At 33.6% G+C, this 11,212-nt stretch overlaps 2 protein-coding genes across 2 annotated transcripts; one reads left to right on the top strand and one right to left on the bottom strand.

Moving 5' to 3' along the window:
* Positions 1 to 1,430: 1,430 nt before the first annotated feature.
* Positions 1,431 to 1,772, top strand: LOTGIDRAFT_98539 (hypothetical protein; the record flags this gene model as incomplete). The annotated part of the gene is made up of 1 exon (XM_009053611.1): positions 1,431 to 1,772. A coding segment is annotated over one exon (342 nt), but the record flags the coding sequence as incomplete, so codon positions are not given.
* A 6,785-nt stretch (positions 1,773 to 8,557) lies between these two features.
* Positions 8,558 to 10,889, bottom strand: LOTGIDRAFT_114931 (hypothetical protein; the record flags this gene model as incomplete). The annotated part of the gene is made up of 6 exons (XM_009053610.1): positions 8,558 to 8,818; positions 9,190 to 9,281; positions 9,518 to 9,600; positions 9,936 to 10,051; positions 10,327 to 10,494; positions 10,833 to 10,889. Coding segments are annotated over 6 exons (777 nt in total), but the record flags the coding sequence as incomplete, so codon positions are not given.
* Positions 10,890 to 11,212: the final 323 nt, after the last annotated feature.

Genomic DNA, 11,212 nt, shown 5'->3' with positions numbered 1-11,212 from the left:
AGCTCTCCGAATACTGTTTGATAATGACACATTTTTACTTCAGGATAGTATCAAAAGCCAAACACTCAGTTGCACCATCGGTCAAACCAGTCCTACCGGAAGTAGGCAACTGCGAGCAAGATTTTTTGAGACTACGCAGGAATAGTCACAATTTACATCCTTTAAGCGAATTTGACGTCGGATTTTTGAATTTGTCCTACCACAGTGATTACCCTTTTATTTCTTTTTTAAAAATCCCTGTATAATGTGTTTAAATTGCTTTGACCATCAAAATAAGGAGTTGCTAAAAACACAAGCATGAATAAGTGAATATCATGGTTCATTTTGACAGCTGTGAGTACAGATCTTCTACAATTAGATGTATGAGAGATTCAGATGTTGGACATATAAAACCATATTTATATTATATTTGATACAAATAATTAGACTGTTTTAGAAACCTGGTAAAGACAAACTTTTCATACTGCAGTCAGATGGTAGCCATCTTGAGTTTGGATTTAACAGACTACAGATACCTTTATAGATCCGATGTTTTTACAAAAATATCGTAAACATAAGGTGCCTGTAAACGCGCAGTAGGTTGATTTTTATTGTAAATTAATTGATCAGAAGTCTTAATGAAAGTCACAAAGTTAGGGGACTGGTCCAGAAAGAAGCATTTCAATTTTAACCAGCTGAACAATTGTTACTTTATTAATTATTTTTTAGCCACGTTTGAGAAGTTACGTTTTTCGGATATGGTTGTCTATGTCAGATGCTTCTTTAAATACAATTCTAAATTGGATGATATACAACAAGTAATTAAATGCACAACTAATCTTTTACCAGTTAATCATACCCTAATCAATTTGGAACATTAATAACATCCTCCGCCTTCTGTTTGATTTCGGAATTAAATTAAGTTACTAATGATAAAATTTTGGAAAAAATTCTCAATATGACGTTACCTTTCATTCAAGGTAGTAATTACTGCGAGGTCACCGTGACACGAAGCTTACTGCGAGGTCACGACGACATAAAGCTTTTTGCAAGGTCATAAAGTCTAGGATTTTGGAAAAAGAAATTATCAAAATCTTTCTCTCTTTGTTAACCACAATCTAACCACAGACATTGGTTGTTAGGGAGAATGTTATGCAATTAAGATAACCGGATGTCAGCCATCTTGAAATTTGAAAATGTGCAATTAACATTCTTCTTATATCTTTTCAGGTTATGGCCATGTGGCACCAAAAACAACATTAGGTCGAATCGTTACCATTGGTTATGCTGTATTGGGAATTCCTTTAACTTTGTTGTGTCTAACAAACATAGGTGACGTCATGGCCACTGGATTTAGACTGTTGTACGGTAAAATCTGTTGTGGAGTGTGTTGTAAACTGTTCCGTCCACGAAGACGGAGAATAAAAATTCCGGATCCGGAGAAGGGAATAAGTCGCGTGATTGACGCTGATGACCAAGAGAGTGATAAACCGAAAGAAGTAATTCACGTGCCGACATCATTGTGTATATTATTGATAGCTGGTTACATCTTCTCCGGTGCTTTACTATTTTCACTGTGGGAAAACTGGGATTACTTAACCGGATCCTATTTCTGTTTTATTACATTGAGTACTATTGGATTCGGAGATATTGTGCCGGGGACGGACCTACAAGCATGGGCTGGTGAAGAAAAGCTAGTACTATGTGCGCTATATCTAGTATTTGGACTATCGTTGATAGCTATGTGTTTTAATCTCGTTCAAGAAGATGTTAAAGCCAAGTGTCGATGGCTCGGAATGAAAATGGGTATCATTGATAAACCGAAAACTGGTGTCTAGCGGACAATATTCGGCAATAGTGGTTGTAACTAATTAAAGGATGAATGGATAACATAATCGGGAACTCTAAATTATATCTTTGTACAGCCCAAATTATCCACATATCCACAATAAAAAGCTGATTTTGTGTTTTGTTCAAATGGAATATTTTGAAGTGTGTAATATTCAATATTCAAAAATTGGCTTCGGCTTCGTGTATAATATTTCATTCTTCAAGCTTATGACTTGAAGCACGAGTCACAAATAGTAACCAATTTATACTTGACTGAAGCTATATTTCACACGTTGCAAAATATAGTAATCTGATTGGTCAAACTATTCAAAATTTCCTGGAACACGATAGCGTGACAAAAACGTCATGGGTCACATGATGTGTGACTAATACAAGTTAGGGACGTTAAAAATGCTGGCGAAATTACTTTTTTCAGAAGTAGATCTATGAAAGCAAAACAAGGACTAAAATGGAAAATATATATTTCTTAGAATAAAACACTGTTTGAATTTGGTGATATTTCGTCAGAGTGTGGAATGTTGACGTTGCACTTCATTTTCTTAACAATGTGCCTTACATTTAAAATTTTGATTTCATTGGCACGTGTGCATACTTTATTATTTTTCACTTTCGTTTCTTATGAGTTTTTATGCGAAATTTGTAAACTATTTCCACCTTATTCATGTCACAACACGCCCACTCAAACAACCAAACACGAAAAGTGCATTTTATGCCAAGAAATTCTATAAAAACAGAAAAAAATAAATGTTATAAATATGCTGCAGGTTTATAGATATTTTATGTAACATTTTACTCCAATATACTCGTATTTACAATACAATGTGGTTTGATAGTAAAAATGTCACAATTATTGCGTGACGCAATGTGCAACAGCGTGACTGAGTGTGACGAATTGTGACACTGTGTGACAGGAGTGTGACACAACGTGACGTAACATAAATTTAGAAGAAATAATATAACGCACTTGCACATTATCGGTTAAACCATTACTCAAATTGAAATTGTAGTTTCGTTTTGTTTTGTTACCTATTGTGATGTTGAAATTCCAGAATTTTTGCATATCCTGAATATGTATATACTTATCATAAATTGTGCACTACGTTGTTCACATTTGCAATATATTTATATCATTGTTGGTGTTTTTCGTTTTTTAGAAGGGACCTTAAATATTTCCCCCGAATTTTCAATCTGATTACCCCGTTACTTCCGGTTGAAGGAACTGATATGAAAGATCTTTCCTGTGTTCATGAAGGATATCTGAACGACAACTTAGCAAGTCGGGGACACCGTATAGGCATATGTCGATTTTCACTAGCCTTAAAAAAAAATCCTAAAGATATTTATGAATGAATACATACAAGTTTAAGACTTTAAGTATCTTCTTTATTTTTTGATATAACAATAAATACCAAATAAATAATATTAGATTTGTGGACTCTCAATGAAGATGCCGAGTTGACAAACCAGTGGAATAAATCTTTCTTTTTTAAATTTATACGAGTTCAACTATTATTTTATACTAAAATTTCTGGACTATCGCCCTTTAAGTTACAAACAAACAGGTGGTCCGCCATTTTATTTTTTTCCTCCCCAACGTCTGTTACCGCTCGTTATCTTAATGTGATTTACGCAACACTTACCGTTTTAAGCTAATTACACGAAATTCAGTATTTTCCTAACCTTAGTTTTAAGTCTGTTGGAATCTTGAAATAGATTGACTTTATTTTGGCTCCAGTTTCATTCACTTCTTTCATTCGAATACTACTTTTGTTTTCGGCAAAAACCTTGGGCGAGATTAGCAAAATCTATTTTTAGTAAGATTAATTATTCAAATCGTTGTAAATAATGCTGCATTTTTTTACTTTAAATGGAACAACCGATAAAAACAATTCTTTTTACCATCAACTTAATGTGTAGTTTTCTTTGAAACATAAACAATGATGTTAGCCGTATCGGGTATAAATCTCATTTGCACACGATTTAAAGTAGAATTCTACAGATCATGGATGCGATTATCCAGTTACCCACAGAAAAATAACGAAATTAATGTTCATATACTGTCCATTACGCTCGCTGTGAATAGTATTTTACCGATTGTAATGAGTGAATTGAAATATCAGCTTGAAAAACCACCAACAAATTTCAAGCATAGATCTTGAAGCAAAAACAGTGAAGCTGTTTGCAGTATGATGGATGAGTTGTTTTGTTTTGCATCACTAAGATTACTACATCAGAGAATGGAAAAACATGAAGTTTGAAAATTACACCATAACATAACGTCACAGTCTGTTAAATACATTATATTCAAATATATTCATATACCTTGTTACGATGTCAAGCTTTTAATCACCTATTGTTTTAAAATATTCTTACTGTACAAATAGACCATAAAATATCAACAATAACGGTTTGTAAGACACAGTCATATACACCAACCTGGCGTCACAGTCTGTAAAACACATCAAGCCCACTCTAGAATATTTTCATATACTTTGTTACGATGTCTGGGTGTCGGCGTCACAGTCATACCGACAAAATCAACCGGCAAATCTTCCCTTTCCTGAAATGTAGTTTACGTCATAAAATCATTAAATGTTAAATATTGTTTAAACAATTTTCATAAACCAGTAAAACAAGGACATACTTAAAAGATTTGTCATGCGTATTGGGGACACTGGTGGCTTCGATGTGCACAATTTCGATTTTCACCAAGAAAGTCAATACTGCTATGCTTTCAATTCCATTAAAAACACGAGTTTTATGTCGTTACTACCTTCTTTGAAAAACTCTTTTTCCACCGCTTTAATATTTTTAAACCAGCAACTCATTCCATTTGAAGCTCTCTAACTCTACATGAAGTTAAAAATCCAGAATAAAACCTTGATTAAAGATATGGTAAAGGAATTAACTCAGTTAGCTGTGATTTCTGGTTGAACAACTTGCACTCAACATCATTTCTGTATTTGGCACTTGTTACAGCATACTACCTGTTTATCATGTTGAAACTTTATTTTTATATTCAGATGGTAATCACTTTGAACTGATAGAATAGTTAGATTTAGGGTGGGGTGCTTAAAGGAACATAGACATGTAAATATTTACTTTACTGGTCGATTGAACTATATTTCAGTCATGTGTATCACTTCACAGGAGGCCTGGTACGTTTTCAAATACATTGAGCCGTCTGACGATAGTCTAAGCTTTCCAAGACAATACATACATGCCAGTTTTCAGTTATCCGTATCACTTTTCAGAATAAGAAATCAACATCAGATTCATTTGCCATTACAATACCACTTAGATATGTTAAGATATGTACATATTGGTTTGGTTCCATTACAATGGTAGAACCTGGTTAAGTAATCGGTCCAGTAAATGGTACCCTGATGGTATAGGGACTATAAACTGGGTACTAAATTATGTTCTTTGGTGTCTCTGTACTTTCAAGGAGGATTATCGCGATGCTATTTTCAAATTTGACTTTAAAATACAGAGTTCACGGTGCTGGTTAAGACTATACAAGTGGCATAGAATAATATAAGGAAGTAAACCTTTTATTTATGCCGTAATTAATTCGTCCGTATGAAATGGGCGATAACTCTATAACATAAAATAGTTTGAGAACGTTTTGATATCCAGATAAATTCAATCAAACAGATAAAAATATCACAGAATCTATAGATAATTGCTAATTGGGCTCTTTTCACACTGATGGAGTGAAAATTGGGACCATGTCTTTAAACTTGATGTGTTATTTTCTTTCTCAAAACCACGAACACAATCTGAGGAATCTGTCTTTAACCAAATCGTTGTATGAAAGGATCGAGCAAATGGCTCTGATTTCAAAACCAACTTCAATCATCTCTGCATTGGTCTTAGTTGGTCTTAAACGTACGATAATTGTAAGCTTTGTGAAACCGTCAACAGAATTAGCAACCTCGATGGAAGGATGTTTTAATTGAGCTTTTTAATGTTGAATCGGTTTAAAGTTATATTCAAGTACAATGCTGAAATTAATGCTGAATTGAAATCTATACAAGTAAACTTCAATCTTTGCTCTATTTCTTTAGCTACTATCATAATAGCACAATTATAAAGGAGCTGATTAACCATCAATAACGATACAAACAATGAAGCTTAAAGCTAACATGTACTCTTAAAAAGTGCTTATCAAAACGTCAATACATACATAGTAAAATAAAATATCACTTAGTTTACAGTGGTTAGCACTATAATATAGAAAAATAAGACATAAAACAACGTATACTAAGAATTCGAAGCGCGAATCTCCGCATTCACAAAAATATTTATGCATAAAAACAATATAGACCAAATATGATAAAAAATGGACGGATATACACGTTACCTAACACAAGTTTCTTAAATTGAATAGTAGGCCTTCATAAATAATGGAATAAAAATAACAAAAAACAATTGCTGTAGTTCTCTCTTTTCTGAGCAAATTCTTAAAATATATGGACGGAAATATTTATATCGTTTTTTTTTAGAAGAGACACGTCACAGGTGTTGCTGATATAACGAAAACAAGGGCGGTAATTCGTTGATGCTGTTATGACGTCACTGGTCTCATATTAGTAATGACAGTACTCATCATTCTTTCTTTCTCTTGGAAATCTGTATGACCTATCACCAACTCACTGAAAGCAGAAAACATTGGTTCATTGAAAGCGGAAATTAACTTAAACTCAAGAAGAAAACCTACAGAATCTTCATAATCTTAACCTCAGTCCTCGAGGTTGAAAAAATGCCAAAAGCTTGAATTTTGTGACATATTGAGTAGAATTTTAACTATACATGTATGTAGCTATCAATCTATATGCATTACTCCTCATCAACCAACCCTAACTAATGTACTAAACCACAAAATGCAATTTCTTCAGGGTCATATGGAGTCAATTTGTGATACCGTTACCCGGTCTTTCGTTAACCGACATTGACTTTTATTCGCCAATCACTTAATTAACTAAATCACTCACCTATAATTAATTTCACCATCACCATCCATATCTAACTCTTCTAATAATTGTTGAGTTTCTTCTTCTGTTAGATTGATACCAGTTTCCTGCAAAAATATTAAACGTGTATTTGTCAAGGTCTGCAAATCATTACGCGCGTATGGCTGATAGGATCTTTCTTCTATGAAGACTAAATATATAGTACCCGGCTCGAGAACGATCCTATCTGAACTTTGATGTGTCAGTTTGCTACAAAATAACTTCCTGTAAAAAATTATACACGCGTATATCCATATCGAACCTTACTAATATCAACTATTCACACGACGCTCTGATTCCCTTTTTTATGCTATACTGATTTCTGCTTCTCAACCACCAAACGCCATAAACCTATCCAGTTGTGTTATTAACATATTGTGTTTTTGTTATATTATTGTACATATAAGCAGTTATATTGCACACAAGCTAACAAACCATTTCGTTATATATTGGTATTTAGTTATCCAAAAGTCACTCACTAAATGCTTTAACGCTTTCAATGAATTATTATTTTTTTCCATTAATTTATTCCACATTTAATAAGCAAAGCATTGAAAATCACTCGTTATACAATAAAGCATTTATATGTTTCGTTCAGCCATCGATTATATCCAAGCATAATCAAATATCATATTTAGTCATAGGATTTTATTATTGTCTTAGCAAAGCATTGAAAAGCACTCATATTTGAATATTTCGTTACGTAAAACTGGATTGATGTCGTAGTTATATCTAATTATACAGTTCGCTATATCCAAGATTATTCATTCAATAAACTCTCAGCTTGTAAAAAACCGGAGATAACGTCTTATTCTAAGGGAATGTGCAACACATAATGGATTTACTAATGTGAATTCTATCCTAATCTAAGATCTCTGATTTAACATGGTCTTTGAGAATGATATGGGTATATATATCTTATCTGTAGTAGAATATTTACGAGTATAACCCAAGCTTCTGGACATTATTTAACAAATGGCTAGAATATCAATGGATGATTGCCGAGGTTATGTCAGATTCTAAGAAACTTGTATTCCTTTGATCATCAAGGATAAAAAAATAGGGTACAAAATTGTATTTTATTCCTGCAAGAAAACTAATAAGTGCTGCCTTATTATCTTTCACATTGTAAGTCACGGTCTGAGAGTTTGTTTATGAGAGATAGGGGTTCTCTGGCTTCTAAAGGGTATTTTAGAGATAGATTACATGGAACAAACACTTGCTATACACACAGAAACAACCAAAAACATTAATTTTTCTTCAATTGTGTCAGTCAGGCCAGAGATACACTTGTGTATACCATATATGGTTTAAGATTTTTTCAAATACAAAGCGACATTGTTGGTACAACGTTAACAAATAAACCAAGAAAAGTCCAAATGAAAATTTCTTTTAGTTTTTGTTTTTGTGTGTATATATGATTAATAGCACTCCATTCACTTACTTTCTGAATTTGTTTCTGATGATAAAAATAAAATATGATAATGTTTGATAAGATGATGAAATAATATGTAAACTCTTTAATAACAGCGATTCATTTACCCTTGAAGCATGGATGAATTATGAATAAACAATACAATGTAATAATTCTTGACCTTGATCCTTTTAGAATTTATCAAGTACGGTATCGCAAAAGACTTGATTTTTCAGTGAACTGCCCAAAATAAAAGGGAGTCTATATCTAAATTAAACGGTAAAATTTGCATTGAATTTCAAAATGGCCGACTTACCACTAAACCAGTAAGAAATTCTTCATGTGTCACGCTCATACTCTTGTCTTTATCGAACTTATTAAAGAAATCCACCAGTCGTAGGTTATTCTTTTGGATATAGCTATGTAATTTGACCATGGGATGGACTCGTGCTTTCGGTTTCAATGGCGGCTCCATTCCACCGTGTCTCATCTTAAGTTCAGGCAGTTGTTCTTGTACTTTTGCGAAAATCTCGTTAAAATCATTGTTTACCAGAATATCCTAAAATATAGAATCGGATAACCTATAAAACCTTAACTAATTCGTAACACACCTGATTCGATTATGTAAAAATTCGTTGTTGATATGCTCAGCAATGTGCGTATTTGGAACCCAACGGTTTCCGACAAGTAGTAGAACAAGTAGAATTAAAACGTCACAAAATTAGGTACGTTATTTTCTCCATTTCCGATCGATACTCTCTCGATTCCTGTTTGGACTGTTACAGAGCTACACGTGATAGATGCCCACGGGATTATGCAGAAAATAGAGGACGTAAAACGCCATTTCGTCGCTTTACAGTTAACATTATCACGAACATCATACCCTCTCCATATAACGAAAACAGAACATAAAACAAAAGCCTACCATACCGTAAAATCTAGTACTTCTAAAATACAAGTAGGATTCTTCAAAATGGCGGCACAAATTCCCCAGCAACCGGCTGATTGCATTGGATTTTGACCTATCTAAAAGAATGATTCATCTTTATTCATATGAATAGTATCTTTTTATTGAGAGTACTCTATTGAGTCTTTCCATAACACATGCAACTGTGTGTGTCAACTACTCTTTGTAGAAGAGGTCTTAATTATGTTAATCCTTACTCAAAGCAGTTGAAGCAGGTATAAGTTAGAAAGGCTAGGTTGGCATAAAAAACAGTGAGAAAAGACAAAATCATTACCAGGATTACAGGATTACCTACCTTTAAAACTTTGAGCGTTTCATTTACAGCTATTCCTTTAGCTAAAACTACAGCTCCTTCTGTATTTATACGATTATTCCTGAAAACCCCCAGAGATACTCGTTAATCATGAACGTATGTAGCTTAAGAGACAGAGGGCCACCAGTGCTCGGGTTGTAAGTTACTGGTGTAACACCAATCTTGTGTAAGGTCGCAGTATTCAGACATAATTTATACCCAAGCGCCCCCATTCGCGCTCACTGATATATTTCAAGACATGTTTATCATTAAAAGTGGCATTCGGAGTCAATATTCCACGGTTATTTGCTTGCTATGGCAGAACATGTTTATCACAGTTAAATAAAAGGTAAAATTATCAGGAACTATAATAGATAAGTTAGAGAAATTTAGTTATGACAACCTGTGTATACTTACGATATATCTAACTCTTCTAAAACTGAATTACCCTTTAAAGAATCCCCCATAGCAAAGGCACCTTCTATACCAAAACCATTCCATGATAGGTTTAATTTCTTCATAAATACATTCGTCTAAATAATGATGAAACATCCTTGTTAAAAGAGTAAATGCTCAACTTTAGGCGATTGTAAAGAAGTTTGCAAGCTTCTTAATTTCTGTCGAATGTCTGTGCTGTAATTATAGAAATGCTTAGCCGTACATAACACAAAAGCTGCAGTTGATACCTAAGGACCTTTGCAATAGCTATATTATAAAATAGGTGGAATCGATAATACCACAGACGTCTGACTAAAAATTGGAATGGTGAAAATAATTGTAACGGTTACAGAGAGAAAATCAAAATCACCTTGAGTCCCATGGCCACACTAACAGCTCCTCGTCTTCTAATATTATTCCAACTTAAATCTAACTCTTTAATACAACTGTTCTCTGATATAGCTGGCCCAAAAACAATCCCAGCAGATTCTCCAAAATTATTCTTACTCATGTTGATAGATTCTAGTGTCTTGGTGTTCTGGGAAAAACACAAATGAAAATAACAAAAATGATGAAGAAAAAAAGTGATTAATAAAATAAAATGAAGTGTCTGAAAAGATGGAATCTCTTTTAACAATAATGATGTTGAATTTGAATCGAAGCCATGCTTGCACATCGTCCCACTAGAGTTAAAGATGCGATGCTCGCAAGGGGGATGTGCCGCCGATTCGGATCCGGATTCATGAGTACAAAAATGTAAAGAAACCAAGAACTCTGATTGGTGGAGCCTATCACAGCAGGATATTAACCAATCAGATTCTAAGTTTTATCAAGATTCGCTTAACAAAAGACCCCTGATAAAAAAACATGTATTACCATGATCGTATTGGCGAAATATACAGCAGCTCTGTCGTCGAACTCGTTACCTGCAATTCAAAATGGAGTCCTTGTAAGTGTATTAAAATGCACTGGTATGTTTTTACATTTATCTTTTTAATGAAGATTTCACTTGTGTGTGTTGTGATAGTTGTTTAATATCTGCATATAAAACAACAATACTAATACGGAGAACTTTCCAGCCTATCACACCATTAACAATCAATTCGGGAGGCCCTCATTCTCAACTGAAAACTAATAGCACTGAACCAGCCAAGTAATCCTAAACCTGCTACAACTACCAATTGCCAATTATTTTAAAGTTTTCTTACCTGACATATTAACATGTTTTAAAGTATTATTTAATATTAAAGTATTCG

The sequence above is a fragment of the Lottia gigantea genome, assembly GCF_000327385.1.
Source record: "Lottia gigantea unplaced genomic scaffold LOTGIsca_20, whole genome shotgun sequence".
In the NCBI taxonomy this organism is placed as follows: domain Eukaryota; kingdom Metazoa; phylum Mollusca; class Gastropoda; family Lottiidae; genus Lottia; species Lottia gigantea.
The sequence above is the reverse complement of the archived record's forward strand: the minus strand, read 5'-3'. Positions and strand labels throughout refer to the sequence as shown.